This window comes from Carassius auratus, chromosome 5 (assembly GCF_003368295.1).
Source record: "Carassius auratus strain Wakin chromosome 5, ASM336829v1, whole genome shotgun sequence".
NCBI lineage: Eukaryota > Metazoa > Chordata > Actinopteri > Cypriniformes > Cyprinidae > Carassius > Carassius auratus.
The window spans coordinates 19,348,238-19,369,183 of NC_039247.1; the positions used below are offsets into that span (position 1 = coordinate 19,348,238).

General features: G+C 37.8%; 1 protein-coding gene across 1 annotated transcript; it reads right to left on the reverse strand.

The window, feature by feature from the left end:
- Window positions 1-467: 467 nt before the first annotated feature.
- On the reverse strand, window positions 468-20,946 carry LOC113079489 (prostaglandin G/H synthase 1-like). Its single transcript, XM_026251750.1, has 11 exons — window positions 20,604-20,946; window positions 20,423-20,512; window positions 18,175-18,291; window positions 17,326-17,466; window positions 14,653-14,796; window positions 14,279-14,460; window positions 13,531-13,614; window positions 12,262-12,508; window positions 6,259-6,545; window positions 5,084-5,231; window positions 468-1,175 (listed from the first exon to the last, which is right to left on the reverse strand). Exons 1-11 carry the CDS (start codon window positions 20,608-20,610, stop codon window positions 829-831), a joined length of 1,794 nt encoding a protein of 597 aa, XP_026107535.1. The 5' UTR covers window positions 20,611-20,946; the 3' UTR covers window positions 468-828.

Below are 20,946 nucleotides of genomic sequence, written 5' to 3' on the forward strand. Positions count from 1 at the left end.
AGGAATGTACTGTGGCATTGTATTATAAAATAATAAAAGCTTGCAGATGGCAACAGTTGCTTAAGCAGGATTGGTCTGTAATGTTTTTTTATGGTGTAGCTTAGCAAAGGGCTAATTAAAGCTGCGGTAGGTAACTTTTGATGCTCTAGCGGTTAATAAACAGAACTGCTTGCGTCTTGCGGAAGAACATCGTAGCCGGAACTACTTCTCTCTGTTTATGTCTATGAAGAATCACAAAGGTACTAGGTTACTCCGCCGCGGTATCCCCGAAGCAATCTAAAATAGTCTGAATATAAACACTTATTATAGGTGCACCCTAGTGATTCAGGACAAGCTAAAAACACGGTTTTATTATATACATTTTTCTACATTTTGAACACAAACAAAGTTACGGACCGCAGCTCTGATTGGTTGTTTCTTACCGGGAGCGGTCTGTAACTGCAAATGGCAATAGGAGCACTGGGAGGAGCCAGAGGTGCTTGATTTTTTTCACAGATTATCTGTCTCATATTCTACTGTCAGGACATAATGACAGGTTTAACAAATATGTAAAAAATATATTTTTACAAAAGTTACCTACTGCAGCTTTAAATCCATACAATTCTCATGTATGTTGTAATAAACATTATTTTTATAATCCAAAAATGTTAATAATATTGTAATACTATAAAAATCCATTTTTCAGTCACCTTGTTACAAATAATTACCCTAATAATTGTCATTACCAATTAATTTCTGATTTACGAGATAATTGTTTTCATTCACATATGTAAATAGAAGTCAAATTTTTGAACAGTGATTTTAAACAGATTCCAGAAGTACACTGTGTTAAAGTTCACTGTGAGATGTCCTTTGGTGTTTGTAATCTGATGGAGGAGTATGGAAAGATACATACGGACACCATTTTGTATTCAGGCAAACCAATTTCTTCAAAGTAGCAGAGTTTACTATATCAAAACCTGTCTTCCCCCCAAACGTACTGGGCTTCCAGTACTCAGGAGAGCAAATAGGATTTCCCATAAGGCCTTTTAAGGAAAATGGGGCCCCCATTTCCACCATGCTTTCGCCAAATATCGCACCAGGTCGTGTCTTCTCTATCAAAAGAGCTGGGTAGAACTCCAGAGCATCAATATGACCATACAGATTCTCTAGTTCTTTAGCCATCTCTTCTTCTCCTGTAAAACATAAAAACATAAACATTAATGTGGCCGGGTGCAGTAGTTCATATGTTGAGTGAGAAAAACCCACTCACATTTTGTAAACATGATAGGAATAGTTCATCCAAAAATGTAATTGAGCTGAAAATGTATTTACCCTCAGGACAGTAGATGAGTTTAACTCTTAATCCGAACAGATTAAGCATTGCTTACAATTGGATCCTCTGCAGTGAATGGGTGCCATCAAAATAAGACTTCAAACAGCTAATAAAAACCACAAAAATCCATCAATGTCAGAGAAATGCTGTGTCTTTTTTAAGAAATAGGGGTGGAATGGTTCTCTCAAGAAAAATCGAACCGTAAGTTTCTCCAACCGGTTCGCCACACACTTGCACCGCGTTTCAACTTAAAAATGACAACTCATCTGTTAAATTGTTTATTAAAAATAAAAACACAAAAAACACATAAAACTGTTTTTTTGTATATACAGTTAATGTTTGTTTCTGTTGATGGATATGCTTTCTGGGTTCCCAATACATAAAGACAATGATGTAAAAAAAAAAAGATGTGGACAAACCTGTCAGTTTGTGTTTAATGCAAGTGCCGTATGCTGAAATATGACCTGACATTGATGATATCATCACCCGGGCATTGACAGCACATGCACACATGTGAGACCTGAACAGTATGTTTAAACTTAATTCATTAAAGCCGTCCCAGTTTAAATATTAAAGAGCTAGAAGATGCAAATGAGAATTTGCGCAACCCTTGAGAAGATTTGTATGCACGCTCATCCAAAGCACCAAACCCGCATCTCAGAACGCCCGCAAATATTGAGTTAGTTTTCAAGTCGTGCTTGAAAGGATAAATTCACACAAAAACTCAAAATGACTGTCTTGGTGAGTTTCCTAGCACACATAGTCGGTTGAATGTACAATATCAGTGTACTGCTTGATGGAAGAAACTGTTCCTGTGTCTGGTCGTTCTGGTGCTCAGTGCTCTGTAGCGTTGACCAGATGGCAACAGTTCAAAGAGGGAGTGTGCTGGATGTGAGGGGTCAAGAGTGATTTTACTTGCCCTTTTGCTCACTCTGGATAAGTACAGTTCTTGAATAGAAGGGAGGGTTGTACCGATGATTCGCTCAGCAGTTCGGACTACCCTCTGTAGTCTTCTGATGTCTGATTTAGAAGCTGAACTGAACCAGACAGTTACTGAAGTGCAGAGGATGGATTCAATGATGGTGGAGTAGAACTGGTTCAGCAGCTCCTGTGGCAGGTTAAACTTCTGCAGCTGGCGAAGGAAGTACAACCTCTGCTGGGCCTTTTTCACAATGGAGTCAATGTGAATGTCCCACTTCAGGTCCTGAGAGATAGTGGTGCCCGGAAACCTGGATGACTGGGATGCAGGGATGCAGGAGGTGTGAATGGTGTGTACGGTTGTTTGGAGAGGTGTTCAGGATGGGTTGCAGAAGTTGTGAATGGTGTGGACGGTTATTTGGAGAGGTATTCAGGATGGGTTGCAGGAAGTGTGAATGGTGTGAACGGTTGTTTGGAGATGTGATCAGGGCAGGTTGCAGGAGTTGTTAATGATGTGAACAGTTGTGTGGAGAGGCGTTCAGGGCAGGTGAGGGGTGTTCTTCTTTCAAACCTGCAGTAAAACTTGTTCAGATCATCTGCCAGTCGTTGATTCTCCACAGTGCTGGGGGGGGGGGTGTCTTGTAGTTGGTGATCTCTTTCAGACTTTTCCACTCTGATGCTGAATCGTTGGAAGTTAACTGAGTCCTTATATTTTCCAGAATAATTCCTCTTTGCCACTCTGATCTCCTTTTCCAGTGTGCATTTAGCCTGTTTATACAAGACATTGTCCCCCTTCCTGTAAGCGTCTTCTTTGGCCTGACGGAGCTGTCTGAGTTTTGCAGTGAACCACGTTTTGTCATTGTTGTAAGTTAGATGAATCATGGTAGGAATAAACATATCCTCATAGAAACTGATATAAGATTTTATAGTCTCTGTGAGCATCGGTGGCAGCAGCTTCAAAGATCACTCATTCCCTTGGGGAACCATGGTTACACACGTAGGGACGTTCCCCTTCAGGAATTTGAGCTGGGAACTTTGGGAACGAGAATACCCACATGTGCCATATTAACATTCCCTGTCTGGTGTGTATCTGCCAAGCACATCAAGACGAAGGAACTTGGGACCCAGGGGTAGATGTCAGGTCCAGGTTGTAGAAGCTGACAAATGTGTTTGGACACTCTGCGACACTCTGTTTCTTTAAAAACCTCCTCAGAGGAAGATAAATTAATTGTCTGGCTCTCTTTCTTGGGGAAAGAAATAGCAACACATGCATCCAAACCCTAAGAGTGAGCCGTGGATTTAGCAGGTGAGGACCGAGATAAGGAGGAGCCCATCTCAGATCCTTCAACTAAATCAACTTTTGATTCCCATGACAATGCCTCAGCAGCAACGGGACCGGAGCAAATGGGAAAGCAAACTTTCCTTGAAGATGGCCCCACTCGAGAGCTGATCGTGCATGCCAAGATAGCATGGACAGGGAGGAACACATTGTCTGAAGTGCTGTTCGCTCCCCAATTTATTAGATTTTTCTTTACACTTTGCCATTGTAACTTCTCTAACAACAGTGTTTTTCTGACTGACTGATGCTTTGCAAACATTCACACACACCATAACGTGCTCGCTGAAGAGCTGAAGCTAACTTGCACTCCTACTTGTGACTGATTCCACACGTGCTTCCGAACATCATGTCTGACCATGTCTCAGCCAAACTGTCCCAGCTCTCTGTGGCACCCCCAATCTGTCAGTGGACCACCTGCTTCCTGATAGACAGGCAGAAGAGAGTGAGGCTGGGCAAACTCATATCCAGGATCCTCACTATAAGTACTGGTGTACCCCAAGGTTGTGTTTTCTCCCCACTGCTCTTCTCCCTATACACCAACGACTGCACCGCTAAAGACCCCGCTGTCAGCTCCTGAAGTTTGCAGATGACACTAAAGTCATCAGCCTCACCCAGGATGGAGACATGTCTGCTTACAGACAGTAGGTTGAAGAGCTGGTTGTCTGGTGCAGATATAACAGCCTGGAGCTCAACACGCTCAAAACAGTGGAGATGATGGACTTCAGGAGAAAGCCCCTGCACTCCCCCCACTCACCATCATGAATAGTACTGTGGAAGCAGTAATGTCATTCAGGTTTCAGGGCACCACAATTCCTCAGGGTCTGAACTGGGACAATCACATCAATTCAATTGTGAAATAGGCCCAGCAAAGATTGTACTTCCTTTGCCAGCTGAGGAATATACTGTATGTCTTTCCTGTTCAGACATGATGACAATTTTGCTGGAGAAAGCAATATTATGGATAGAGGACTGGTATTTTAATCAGAAGCAATGACATGAAGTTAAATAGATCTTAATGATGGATTAGTTAATGACAAATACAAAGCCTTTCACTTCACAAGATGTTAATGGATGGACCGGAGTCATGTGGATTATTTGTGGATTCTTGTGATGCTTTTATCAGTTGTTTTGACTCTCATTCTGATGGTACCCATTCATTTCAGAGGATCCAAGGATGAGCAATTGATGTAATGCTAAATTTATTTTAAAACATCTGTTTAAATGACGAAGCAAAATCTAGATTTTGGATGGCATGATTACATTTTCAGCAAATATTCGGTTTTGGTTTAATCCAAAAGTCCAAACTCGACCCAAATTTTCAGCATGTTCTCATTTCTCTTATAACACCATTAAAAATAATGATCAGCTACATTCAGAACCTCTTAAAAAAGACACAGTCAACAGTGAATTAAAAAAAATCACAAGAAGCTCTTTACAGGCATCAATGATGATGATTTGTCTTCCCCTGTGTGTAATTTGAAAATTAAGCTTTAAAAAGGGCAAAACAATACCTGTAAATTCTGAGAAAGATGTGTAGGGTTTCAGATTGAATCTCTTGCGATATTCATTAAAGGGCTGAAGACGAAGCTCCCTAGATTCAATGATGACCCCCTCAGCTACTTTGCGCACCACTGGATGAATATTATGACCACCTCCAATCTGTCACAACACAAAGAGATTTATGATTAAAAATACAAAAAAATAATTAGTGAAATTATACAGTATTTTAATCTACTAAAAATTAGTAAACATTTATATAAAAGTGCTCCTATTATGCAATTTTTAAGGTTGCAAATATTGTTTTAGGAGTGTCCTAAAACAGGTTTACATGCATGCAAGGTCAAAAAACTTTAGTTTTCTCAAAAAGTAGATTTTATTTTACCTAATTTACCTAATTAACTAAATGATTCATAAATGACTTGTGTGAAGTAGTTAAAAAAATCAATCTCTCTAAACCTCTCCTTTCCCGTGAGTGGTGATGATGAAACGGTTGAACTGGCTGATGTATAAGGTTATTTTATTTTAAGAAAAATAATCCTTGTGAGTACATATTGTATGTCTAGTGGACAGCACATTCCAGGGCCCAGTTTATTGTGGGGCCCCTCTCCTACCACAATAGTGGACATAGGTTTACTACATTTTGATTGGATCTTGGTGGACTAACATAAGTAAACTGTCCAATGGCATCAGATAAAGATGCCAGGACATCAGCCAGACACCTCTTAGATGGAAAGAAGAAGATCTTTGGTACAAAACCCGGGAAGGACGGGACTTCCTATTGGTCAAAATGCAGTTTCTGCCCTTCACCCACCAACAGACTGATTCCTCAGGTTTTGGCCTTTGACCACCATAAAAATTCCTGAAGACCTACATATCTTATACTTATTCAGAGAAATAAATATTCTCAGTGATGTGTGGTGCAACATCTTACACAAACTCAGCTGTTAATGGACAAATGAATTCATGCATGAAGGTTAAATCTTTTTCTATCATGTTTGTGGTTAATGTGTTCCTAACATTGCCAAAGGTATGCTGGTTGTGGTTTGGTAAGTGAATAATGCACTGGTAAAGCTTTAGCTATGCTTTTATAAATGTGTGTTTGAACTATGCAAAAAAGTTCCACAGTCTTCAGCCGTCAGTCTGAAGGTCTGGCTACATGAGACTGCATCCCTCATGGTGCCATTACCTGTCCTGCAGGTTGGGTTGAGAAGGCCTCCACCAACTTCTCCACCCCATAGTGGGTGAGGATAGAGGTGTTGAATAGGAATTGAGGGTAGTGAATCTCATCTCCAGCGATGTGGAAGCTGTCAGGCATGAGCGGGTGCCAGTGGTAAAGCTGATTGAACTCCACAGCGATGCGGTTCTGGTACTGGAACTGTGAGGTGAACAGCAGCGTGGGATCAAAGTGGAGCTTCAGCCGGTAACCACTTAGATGCTGCACATAGTCCTCGATCACAATACGAATGGTCTCACCTTGATTTCATTGAAAAAGAAAAAAAGATCTGAATATATAATATAATATAATATAATATAATATAATATAATATAATATAATATAATATAATATAATATAATATAATATAATATAATATAATATCTTCATAAAGAAATAAGGAAAATCCAGAATTAAGGCTTTCAATTCATGAGTTCCACAATCATATTATGTAATGTTTTTACTAAAACATATATTATATAATAATATATTATGTTTTAAAATTATATATAGATTTACATTTTTTAAATATAATTTTATATAATATAAGCGTATATAATTATATAATTTTTTTTATAGAACTTTACATTTAAAAGCAACACTTAGAACAATAAAAAAAAAATTGTAATTCTAATTGTAATTAACTGGAATTTAAATGGCATTCTTATTTCAATTATAAGCAGAGATGGTTAGTATTTCAGATACATGTATTTAAAATACGGATTTGAAATACAAAAAAAGCTATTTTGTATTTTAAAGCGTTCAAAATATTTGTATTTAAATACATTTAAGATTAGTATTACTGTATTTTCAAAATACATAAATACTCTGTGTTAGTCAACCTCTTTATCAAGGTGCTGATATTGTGCATCAACTAGTTCAGCCATGCCTCCATTCAGCGTTGGGTGAGTCAGTTTTCTGAGAAGTTGAAGATGTCATGGTCCATTTTACTTGTTGATTAAAGTAAAATAGTGCACAATTCAGATTGGGCTTCAGTTAACATGACAGAATAAAAGAGCACCAAACAAGGGAAGAACATTTTTGATAGTTAAACAGTGGTTGTTTTTTGTGTGAATAGTTGAATCAAGTGTGAATTTATTGAACTTTTTCTTCATTGTTACACATAAAAATGTCTATCTGGGAAAGCAAATATATCTTTGCAGCTTTTAGTGGAAAAACGTTGGAGCGGGAAAAGAAGCATGGATGAATGGTTGAGTAAAAGAGTGTTATGTCCTTGATGCATTTGCATTTATTATAAGTGCAGTATTCCACGGAAGAATATTCAAGTTCACACACGCACGTTGGCAGGCAGTTTTTTGACCAAGTGGAACGCAGACACTTTTGACTATAGGCCCTTTCACACAGGATGCAGAATCACTGCATAGCTGCTGATTTCTCTTGTAGTGGAAGCGGTTTAAGCAGTTGAAGCCTTGTTCATACTTTGCCTGCCTCTACAGTCATGGCCAAAATTTGTGGCAGTGACATAAAATTTTGTGTTTTGCAAAGTTTGCTGCTTAAGCTATTGTGGTGTTCATTCACATTGTTTCTAGATTAGTGTGTAAAGTGATCAGATGCATTTTAAATAAATTTGGCCCCAAAATAAAAATAAAAATAAATAAATGAATTATTCTGATGCTGACACAAAATGACCAGCTAACATTAATTGACTAATCCAGTGGTTCCCAACCTTTTTCAACTCGCAGCCCACAAAACCAAACACATGAACATGCAGTGTTGAGATGAGCAGTCAAAATCGGCAGAGAACTGGAGCACTGGACAAAGCAAGACTAGAGTCAGACAGTTGTGACAAGCACAAACTGAGAGCAGATATAGAGCAAAAAAATCTTTAATGTGATCCAGGAAGAACGAGTCATCTCAGGGGTGATTCGTTCAGTAGCGCATGTGCAATATTCTATAGGTTCTGTTCCGCTAGTAGTAATTCACCTGTCAGTCAATGCAGTCTGAGCCGGAAAGAGAATTGATTAGTTCATCTTTTGGGTCTTTGGGGTTTTTGACTCGTTCCTTAATCACGTGACAGACCCATACGCTAAACCAATGCAGTCTTGAGCCGGAAAGATAATTGATTAGTTCATCGTTATTTTGTCCCGTGACGTGACAGCATTGGCTGGAGTAATTAGTTAATTTACAACCTTCCTTACAAATGGGTGCATGGTACTTACTATTAATATTTTTTTATTCTAACTGTTATTTACTCTTACAGTTACATGATGCATTTCTAATTGTTGCTTTTAATTTCTGTCATGATGGTACTTTTCCATAACAATGGATGTGGTAATAAAGAGTTGGTTATGCTTTAGATTTTGTCCATAGGATGGCGAAATCACTTTGATTTGTTTGTTTGTTTGTTTTTTACAGTGGATTCTAATCTTCAAAAACGACCTTGTTGTATGATTTATCTCTTTTGAGTTCACCCTTTAGATTAGACTATAGAACTGTGTGATCAAAGTGTGATCAACTCCCAGAACTAATAAGGCAAGAATGTATCGCCATCAGTCAGGATTTGGCCCAGAAGCTTATGTCCAGTATTCCAAAGTGAATTGAAGGGGTTATGAAGAACAAGGGTCAACACTGTAAATATTGACTCAAATTTTTGCCAATAAAACCTTTAAACCATATTATATGCTTATCATTGTTTTTCAGTATACCATAGAAACATGGGGGAAAATAATCTACAAATACTTAAGCAGCAAACTTTGCAAAACACAAAATTTATGTCACTGCCAAAACTCTTGGCCACAGCTGTTCACTGTGAACCTGCTGACTGGGCGCAATCCTCCCTAAACAGTCACAGCTTTTTTGACACTGGCTTGAACCTTTTTATAATGTGATACGACAAGGGGGCGACTCAGAGTAATTGTTCTCCAATCCATCACAAAGCAGCAGTGAGACCCGCATGAAAAGAACTTATATGAGGATATACTATGTGTATATATGAAACCTATATGCAGTTTATATCCACATATATGATAATATATATGCTGCATATATGCGTATATGTGCAACTTAATGGCGTCAGTCAGCGCAAGAAATTTTCCTTGTGTTAAGTCAAAGTCTTTAATTTCTCTTTGAGTTTCTGTTTGGGGGTGCTTTTGTTTTGCATTCTAGTATTGTCTAATCGGTTTATTGCGACGTTAACAGATGATTTTGAGCGGTTGGGAGATGTGAAAGCACATGACTCTCTGTAACACATTGACTTTAGTATATGTATAGTATGGCTGAAACAATTAGTCGACATTATCGACAACGTCAACGATAAAACAAATTGTGTGCAAATGTTTTTTAGTAGCGGTTTGATCTCGTATCTACCTAATGTGAGAGGCTGCAATAATGTGGTTTGATCAGTGTGGTGCTGTAGCACAAGACTGTATTACAGCTCTCCTGATTCAATTCAAAAGAAGAATACAACACTTCAGTTAACCTGAGAACCTGAGACTGCTGAGCGCTGTTTGGATGAATATGTAAATATTTACTGCACCCATTCCTCTCAATAACTAAATAAACACAACAAAAACTGACCGCGATGTAAAAGCAGCACTTAAGGACACATTTCAGTGATGTGGATGTTTGCACGAACTCTGCACGAAATGAAAATGTCTCGTTTATGTATGGTTACCATTATTCCCTGAGGGAGGGAAAGGAGACATCACATAGTTGACCAACGAATTGGGATATCGCTCCCTTTCAGTCAATCACTCTCGACGTCACGCCAGTGACCAAAGACTTGGGATTCCATACCAAAGCACCATGGATGTCGCTATTTCCAGTCCCCTGTGCGAGCTGCCTGCAACACTTTTTGGTGTAGGCCGGGGCTTGCAACAAGTAGTTCCATTCACCATTGTCGAACCACTACCCACTCAGTGAGATTGGATAACACTGGGAAAATGTTCCTGTTCCAAGTGCGGAAGCTCCATCCTTCCTGAAGGAAGTCTCGGGAGCAAATATACATATGAAAATGCATATGGAAAAATTGAGGTGATTGAAACCCTACTGGAAAATGGCCGGGGAAACACAGACTCTAAGGCTGTACCATGGAATTTACACATATTGGATCCACTTATGTCTCTCATATGAAACCCAGCCTTCTACCTGTTCTCAAGAATTCAGCGACTGAAGCCATGGCGATGAACTCTCATGTCTGGCTGCTGAGGGGATGAAGGAGCTCGATAGGGTCTACGATATGGATGCTCTGGAGTGGTTTTAGCAGGCCGACACAAACCGGGGCCTCTCAGTGCTACTAACCGTTTGAGGTAAGAACACAGGAGGATACTGGCTCCACGCGAAGGCTATAGAATATAGATAATGTGTTGGTGGTCGCCCAGCCTTCTAGTAGAATGAGCACACCTTGTGCCTGATAAGCCAGGGTCATGGCATCCACAACCAGTGAGCCACCCTCTGCTTAGAGACGGCATTCCCCTTCAGCTGTTGTAACAGACAAGGAGCTGGTCTGAGGTCCTAAAGTTTTGTGTCTACGGTCTACGTAGCATCTCAAGGCTTAGACGAGAGCAAAGCTAGGGCTGGGTCTGCCTCTTCTGGGGACAGCACTTGCAGGAACACCACCTGATCCCTGAAGGAAGTAGCATGTCCCCTACCCTCTTGATAGAGGGCAGTGCAAGCAGGAGCAGAGTGTTCAATGAAAGAAACTTTTTCTTGACTAAGCAAAGGCTCAAATGTCCCTGCTGTAGTGATTTAAGCACTAGAGTAAGGTCCCAAGAGGATATGGAGGGGGCCAGGAAAGACTAAACCTCCTGGCCCCTCTGAGGAACCTGATGACTGGGTCATGCTTACCCACCAACTTCCCTTCTACAGGTTCATGGTATTCAGCAATAGCAGCAACTTGGAACTTTGAGGGAGACAGGCTTTGCTCCAGCACAACCCTGATCGGGCATCTCCGGGAACTTCTCAATGAGAAGAACACCACTCAACGAACAGGTTCCACTTCAATGCGTAAGCGTGTCTCATAGGCGGTGCTCTCGCTGAAGTGATGGTGAGATGCGACATGCGACAGGAGCGCAGACCACCTTGCAGGTTGATGCACGCAATGGTCGCTGTGTTGTCCGTTCAGACCAGCACGTGCTTACCTTCAAGGAAAGGTGAACTGCTAGCAACTCCAGGCAACTGATGTGCCAGTGCAGATGGGGGCCTGTCCATGTCTCTGTGGTCTCTGTGCTCGCACAGCTGATCCCTAGACTGTGCTCGTATAAGCAAGTCATTAAGAGTTCTCTGAGGGGAACACGATCCGCCTCCACGTTTTCCGTGGAGACATGGGGTGACAGGGGCAGCCCCATCCTTCGAACGCAAACCGCAGAAAAAGGTCTGTGGTGCAGAAGGATCGACACATGAAAGTATGCGTCATTCATGATGAGTCATGAAAATACATCCACAAAAGCCACCTCAGCATGTTTAATGCCCAGACACATGAGGCAGTGATTGTGACCATCACCCGGCACCAGGTAACAACCACATCCAAAAATGTGCATTGGCTTGTTTAGTTTACAGTAGAAGTAGATTGATCTATCGAAGGCGACGGGACGTCGAGAGTGACTGAGTGAAAAGGAACAGTTTCTAACCAGTTGTACACATCTAAATGTTTGTTTGTTTTTTTGCATTCAGAATAGGTCATATTTCAGGGATATCTACATTGGATGGCCAATTTCATATGTATTTTGTGTATTTTTAAAATACAAAATACTGTATTTGTATTTAAATACATCTTTCCACACAGTATTTTGTATCTTTATTTTAAATATTTTCATTTATGTATGACCATCTCTGATTATAAGTACACAAGTACATATTTTTCAATGTAATATATTAATATAATTATATAAGTATTCTCTCTACATAGTTATTGTAATATGCCCATTTCTATATTAATTATTGTAACAGTCAAATATTATATAATCTAACAGTTCCCAAGCAAAAGATAAAATTAGCAGGATTTGAGGAAATCTTTACCTATAATAATGAGCCTGGAGGTCTGAAACAGCTGCTCATCCCCCCAGGTTGGATGCTCTTGTTTCAGGATGTCACACACACGGTTGTGCTCACGCAGCCACAAGGTGGCGTACATACTGAGACCCGGCAGCAGTCCATACACTTCTTGCCCAATGGCTAGCTGCTGCTCTGGCGGGACAGATGGTGGGTAGCTCATTTTGATCGGTGCATCTAGCACCGTGGGGGGGTATATCTCACCACTGACCACCTACATCAGTGCCAAACAGAAACATCATGGTAAAATACAGATTTATTTTCTCTTATCACTTCGTATTAATCTACCAGAAATAATCAAATAAATGCCATTATTTTGAACTTTCTATTGATCTGAGAATCCCAAAAAAATGTATCATGCTTTTCATGAAAACATTAAGCAGCACGACTGTTTTCAAAATTGATAATAATAAGAAACATTTATTGAGCAGCAAATCAGCATATTAGCATGATTTCTGAAGGATCGTATGACACTGAAGTCTTGAGTAACAGTAGTTGAAAATGAGTTTTGCCATCACAGGAATAAATTACATTTTAAAATATATTAAAACAGAGAAGTGTTATTTTAAATTCTAATAATATTTCGCTGTTTTATAGTATTTTTCTATTTATAAAAGCAGCCTCTATGAGCAGAAAATACTTTTTTCCAAAAATCTTAAAAATATCAATCCCCCTTTTTAAACAGCAGTGGCCTGTCCTGAAATTTTGGTTTTGATTAGTATATAACTATATGATCACACTAACTTATCACACTAGACTCACTATAACTAGACTGAACAGTGTGCAATATCTTATATTACATCACCGAGGCTTAACGAAAACCACATGTTCACACCCACAATCCTATGAGGTTATCCGCAGAAGGAAACGCTTGCACACATGAAGTGAAATGAAGCAACTGAAAATGTACAGGGCCCCATTCATGAAACACAAGCAGAAAGAATGTGTATATAATTTGTAAAACAGGTAAATATGATTTAGTATAAACTTTTAGTTATATTATAAGAACAGGTAAAAGTGAGGCTTTATTATGAGCTGCAAGCAGTTTTAATCTGAGTGATCCACTGTAATGGAAAAGAATAGAATGACAGATCATAATTTAACGTTTTACAGATGATATATAGCCTACAAATGATCAGAATGACATATCTCATGTATTTGGAGACATACTCAGCCTAGCAGGAGTCACCACTGATGACTCTAAAGCATGCCTGACATTTAACTGGTGAACGGTACCTGGTACTTCAGCTTCCCGTCTCTATGCAGTCTGAGGTCTAGCTGGCGATCAAGAGTGTCTCCGTAAATGTGTCCAGCATCCACCTAGTTTTCAATATGCAATCAAATACAGACATCCTAATAAGCTTATGCCGTACAAAACATAATTAGTCAAACATTTTTAGCTTTCGCTGCATACACTTTCAGAAAAAAAGTTACAAAACTGTCACTGGTGTGATACCATTTCAATAGATACTATTATGTACTTTTAAAGAATTAGCATGTTCTTTTAAAGTCTTGGTATGTACCTACAGGGTATAACAATGTATAAAATAAATTAGTAAAACTTTAAAGTGACAGTTTTATACCACTTTTCTGAGAGTGTACTGTACAACACGCAAACAATCAATTATAAATTCATTTCCACCTTCCTGCAAAATAGTATATAATATTAAGCTTGTGTGCTGACAATGAGATAAAGATTTTTTGTCCCTTCTCCCATTCCTTCCAACACTATATCTAACATGAGTGTTGATGTGTTGATGTCCCATGTGAAAAAACAGCATTAAGCTATTTCTCTGCTTGAGAAGGTATTTAATGGACATGGATTCAGTGTCCAAGAGAAACATTTTATTGTCTCTCTCTCTTTCTAAAACTCTATGCACAGAATAAAAAAAAAAAAAACTTTCCTGCAGGTAGAGCTATCAAACATTTTATTTGATTTGTTTATTAAGAGATAAAATGGTAAATTGCAAAAACTGTGTCTCACCCCATGAGCCAGACCTTTTGTGAACCCAAGTCCGACACGGTTGTGAGTCCTGAAAAACTGGTGTGTGAAGTGCTGAGCGAAAAATGCGAACATCAAATTTGTTCCCTGAGGGTCCGGTCTGAAATTCTTCCTTAACAGGAACTTATCTACCAGAAGCTTGGGGTCTGGAAGCTGCATTTTTCCTGAGAGACACACGGAATGATTTTACCACAGCCTCAGAAGACAAGGTATTTCCGGTGACTTTCGGTATTCTGATATACTTGAGAGTATTTTAGTATCGCTTCTTATGAGGAAAAATGCATTTTCAGATCACGTGTCCTTCAGAAGGAAGAGGCACCACTGATTTGGAGTAAAATTTGATTATAGTTTCTTACCTTTGGCTCCCAATGGCTTGGGGCAGTCCTGAGGGACCGGTGGAAGAATTCTTGTGTAGTAGGTGATGTTGTAATATGCTTCCCAGTTCAAGTAATCATATTTGGAATTGTATGTCGGGGGACTTGGGATTAAGTTGGCTCTTACTGTGGGAAAGAATATTCAAAAACACCATCAGACACAAAACAATATTTAGAAAAAAACAGTGGAACAAAGTCCAAAAAGTATGCATTCATCTTAATTGCTGTCATATATTTTTATCATATATTTAGATCTTAGTCAACCACTACACAAAAACCTCTCCTATTTAATATGGTTGAAAGCCAACAGCCTAAAGCATCAAGGTTTGTTACTGACACTGGATTTATTACACATTTACCTTCCCATCTATGGGTCTACAGCCAACAAGTGATTTGCAACATAAAAACTGCAGCAACAATATGAGTAAGCATTGCATAATCTTCCCATACAGCTGTGGTTCTCCAAATTAAGGAGGGAGGTATTGTAAGAGAGCATGAGAGACTCCTAGTTTCCAAATTTCATTCAATTTAACACATTTAAATATATGTGCTAAGGATACATGCAATAGATGAACCAATAAGGTTTGAGTGCAGTGTCTTCTGCTTTGCCTTCAACTCCTTATTTGGTGTTGAATGCACATTTCAGTTTTTTTTAGTGAATGACAAAATTACATTTAGGTCTGTTTTCAACATAAAGTAATGCATGCAAATAAATAACACACGGGCTACTTTTATAGTACCTTTATCAAGTCAAGTCACCTTTATTTATGTATTGCTCAATATAATACAGATTGTTTAAAAGCAGCATCCTCTCATTCCACATCAAAACATCATACAGGTTTGGAGAGAGATTAAAAGGAGATGTTTCTTTCATGTCCTATCTTTTTCCTTTCTTATTTTTTATTTAATCATTTATTATTGTTTTTGTTTTTGTATGCAACACAGACAATATATGGTAAATAACAAAATGTTTTCATGTTTTATTCATTTTAATAAAATAATGAAAAGTTATATGCCACTGAAACAACAAAATAGTGAAAACTGGAAGAACATATCATTTTAAGTTTTGTTATTCATTACAAAAAAAATTAGGACCCTCTTTATATTATATTGCTTTTTTTTTTCTTTTTTTTTTACTAAGCTTTAAAGTAATCATTTGATTGAATATACCTATACTTATACATTTCCCACCTCAAAAGCATCAAGTATCTTTCAATACAACATGAATACAATAAGCACATTATACGTAAATATATATACAGTATATATATATATATATATATATATATATATATATATATACAGTATATATATATATATATATATATATATATATATATATATATATATATTTATGTAAACACATTGTAGTTAAAGACAGCTAAAAAGAGCCTTGAGCCTTATTCTGAGCCAACATGCTCTCCGTTCTTTCCTGAAGCTATACCTAAGGATAGTCAGTAACTTGGCTCACACAATGAATTCTTTTGGCCCACAGCAGTGTGAAGGACATGAGGAATTTGAGGGCCTCTTGCAGAGTACATGAGTGTAGCCATGGCAACTGTCAGAGGACTAATTAAAGTGAACACATGTTGAAATGACAGCCTCCTATGATCCTGATGTATCTTGCCACTACATTTACATTACATGAAGTTTAACCGACTCTAATGTCTTTACAGGAAGACATTACACAGCACCAACTGGGAGGAAATGATAAAAAAAGGGGCAGTACGTTGGAAAGGGCCTCTTAAGACAAAGCGCTGACTGAGTAAATAAGGGAAGGATGCTGAGTTAAAGGAGAAATGCCCATTTATAAGAACGAAACTCAACTAGGTCAAATTCATTCAAACCCAGCCATTTGCTCTGACAACCACTTCAGAGCATGATAAAAAACAATAATCGCAAACCCTGGTCAAACACACCGCTATCTGAACTATATCCAAGCCATTTCGATTATAGAAAATTATGCCAAAGCAAAGAAAACAGACAACATCTTATCTACTGACCGAGACTTCAAACAGAATATGTGGTCTGGAAGTAGTTCCTCAGCCAAAGACTTGAATTTCTTTACTGATAAAACATTGATGTTTACAAAGTTTTTTGATGATTTAACTTATTCTCCTCTTTCCCTAAACAAACTTGAAGACCGCGCTTACGAACAGTTTACACTGACTAACGTTAAAGTTGGAGTTGCATCACCTCAATTCAATGCATTTCACCATTATACTATCCCGGAAATGATTGAGCATTTTGCATAACCCTGAGGTCAGTGGGTTTTCAGAATAGTTTTTTGGTTAAATTGCTGAAATAAGGTCTTTAACACAATAATGGTTAACACGAGCTCAACACATTTTCATTTCCGTTTAATTGTATGACATAAAATACAACAGTAATGTCCCACTTGTGATTTTTGTGAACAGGTAAACTCATCTAAGCCACTTTTACAACCTTGATGTGTTTATAATCATGCTCTTTAAAACTATTCTAACTGATTTCTGAATTATACAGGAGACAAACTGAACCTAACAATAAATATGCACCTTGTTTTCCATCTACTAACAGGCATTATCCTATGTATGCCTGTAATGATAAATAAACATGAACAACATTATGAATGCGAACACTCAACTCATAATGAGTATGTGTAACAAAACTAACCTGTTAACACTTTGCGCATGAGCCAATCCCTGAGGAACGTCCTGTTGATGATGCCCCATAGCCAGTCAAAATTGGTGAGGATGTAGTGGACAACATTAGGACTGGGCTTCAAAAGCTGATAGACTCGAGACCAGAACTCAGCTGAAGAAGAAAACAAGTGGAGAGTGTGTGTTTTAATGTCTGGGATTATGAATCACCCTACATTAATAGCAATATATAAGACATATGTATGAGATGTCCTGGAATTCCTTTGAAATATTGGACACAAACTGGAATGACACTAATTAAGCAAACTCATTACTCCAGAATACAAAGCTCTTTTATAACACAAGTGTCATTGTTTTTTTTGTTTTTTTTTAATCTTTTATTTAACACAATCATCCTACCGCAGCAAATAGCTTATGGCAACTTCCCTGGAACTTTCTGCAAAGCCTTTCATTGCGCCAGTTCATTTGTGCCAACAAGTTAAGAGAGACAGGAAATATAATTAGCAAAAAAATAAATGGAAAGGGAGACAGACTGTGGGAATGTCAGACAATGAGGTGGGGGTTTATGAGAGAGTGAAAATGACTTAGTCCTGAACCTTTCTCTCTGCCGGGAATATGCTGGCTCAGATGCTGGACTATGTCTAAAGAGGCATATGCTTCCAAAACAGTTTTTCTGTTTAAATAATTCAGCACATTTTACAGTGATCTTTGTAACGCCATTATGTGTATACAGCTTGAGTATTAAGCTGATGAAATTACTTAATTGTTTTTAAGGCAAAATATTATAATTAGCTAAGTCCATGTTTTCACATCATACAGTATAAACATATAATCGGACTGAGATAAAAGACAAAATACATACGTATAGTGCAATTTTCTCCATAGAAGCCTGTTCTGGTGCAGTCACATTCGTATCTGTCCAGGCCATATCGAACACAAATCCCTCGGTTTTGACAAGGGTAATGGCAACAAGGATTCACTAAACAAGAAAACAAGCCATAATAATACATTCAAAGTTGTAAAAGGTTTCACTGGTGTTTTGACTTTAAATTGTTACATTAACATCCTCTCCAGAATTCCCTAATGTATTTCACTTCAGAATTTCAAGCATAGTTTAGATGTGACATTATATCTCAGAATTACGCAATCCTCATTACAAACCTCAAGGCAATTGCATCATGTGTTTTTGCAACTCTGAGGATGATTTTTTAAATAAAAATATTTAATGGATTAATGTCAATAGTAATAGATGATCATTGAACCATGACTGAAATGTCTTGAACTTCGCACTAATTTCTTCATTAACTACCAGCCTTATAGAGTAGTTTGTTAAAATACGGTTTTGAGTATATTTCTCACAATATCAGTCAGTCATTCTCAATGGAAATGAGACAACAGTCTTCCCCGATAAGGCTTATTCATTAATACAAGTGACATCATATCTTTGCTCAAGGATGTCAGTGGCATGCATGACCCTCTTTCACTTGACAACAGTATGATGGACACAACCTGAAAATAGAAGATTGCAGACTGTGCAGCAGATCTCTCTCTCTCTCTCCCTCTATCCATCAGTGCATTATACAACAAACTCCCCCTAAAAATTTAACTCTGAGTAGAAAAACACAACCATTACAGGACAAAATTTTAGGACAACCACTTGCATATTTATTTCTTAATCCATCTACCAAACAAAAAATCCCTACAGTTTATTCCTCCAGTAAACTAAACTATGTAAACAGAGAGACTGATGCAAAGATAATATACACAACTTTCTAACCAAGATCAGACTTGTTTATTGCAGTTTACACATACCTCCATGAGGATGAAAGGAAAAGAGGAGTCATGATGGATGGAGAGCTCTGCGATTACGTTTTGCATGCTTTAACGCTTATAATAATACACTTTAATAAAACAGAATAAGTTTGCTCAATGCATTGTTGAGCCTTCAGACGTACATGCTTTAATAATTAATTTAATGCTTATGCAAAAAAAATGCAGTTCGTTTTTGATTAAAATAAATGAATAAATGTGACAATTAACTTGAGAGAAAATCCTGAGGAATTAAAATCACCTCTAAACCTCCCAGAAGCATAAAAATGAATGTACTTAATATACTGTATACAGTGGGGATCGAAAGTTTGGGCACCCCTTGCAGAATCTGTGAAAATATGAGTAATTTTCAATAAATAAGAGAAATCATACTAAATGCATGTTATTTTTTATTTAGTACTGTCCTGAGTAAGATATTGGACATAAAATATTTTAACATTTATACCACAAGACAAAAAAAATGCTGAAATTATTAAAATAACCCCATTCAAAAGTTTGGGAACCCTTGGTTCTTAATACCGTGTTCTGTTACCTGATGATCCTCGACTGTCTTTCTGTTTTGTGATGGTTGTGCATGAGTCCCTTATTTGTTCTGAACAGTTAAACTGAGCAGCGTTCTTCATAAAAATCTTTAAGCTCCTGCAGATTCTTCAGTTTTCCAGCATCTTTGCATATTTGAACCCTTTCCAGCAGTGACTTTATGATTTTGAGTTACATCTTATCACACTGAGGACATTTGAGGGACTCAAACACAACTATTTAAAAAGATTCAAACATTCACTGATGCTCCAGAAGGAAACAAGATGCATTAAGAGCTGGGGGGTGAAAACTTTTGGAATTTGAAGATCAAGGTAAATTGTACTTAATTTGTGTACCGGGAAACATACAAGTATCTTCTGTTGCTTACGAAGGGCAGAAATAAATGGGAAAAAAATATATTTCAACAAAATAAGACAAATTTGGCCATCTTCATTGTGTTCAAAAGTTTTCACCCCCAGCTCTTAATGCATCTTGTTTCCTTCTGGAGCATCAGTGAATGTTTGAATCTTTTTAAATAGTTGTGTTTGAGTCCCTCAAATGTCCTCAGTGTGATAAGATGTAACTCAAAATCATAAAGTCACTGCTGGAAAGGGTTCAAATATGCAAAGATGCTGGAAAACTGAAGAATCTGCATAGTATAATATTGTATAGTATAGTATAGTATAAAAAAAATTTAAAAATGCTTTCATATATATATATATATATATATAGGCTATATAATGGATATGTAGGCTACTTACCAATGTTTGATGAAGCTGGGCTTTCTTCACCGGCACACAAGGAAAGACTCAGCGGAAGGATAAACGTCCACTTCAGTATAAAGCTAAACACTACAAAGCGAAATATCTGATAGGCCTTGTCACAAAAGTTGATATAGATTATATACAAATTATAGAAGTAATGAAAATGTTCATTGCTCACCTTTCATTTTAGTTTGGAACAGAACGAATATGAGTAGACTGCAATTCGAATGCACAAAATTCTAATTCAAAAGTGGCGTGTTAAAGAAGGAAAAGACTGAAAATAAATAATTCCATGTCGTTTATCTTCACATGAAAACACAGACGCTTGCCAAAGTCTTGTCGTGCAAACACAGACTCGCGGAGGCTTTTTGAAGATTGATATGGAAAAAAAAACGACTGAAAGGAACTTCACTTTTTTATAGTGGCAGCAACATGAAACACTACACCAAACTCACGCTTGCACTAGAACAAACTCACGATTTAAACCAACATGCAGAATAGAAAAGGATGTAACAGCAATT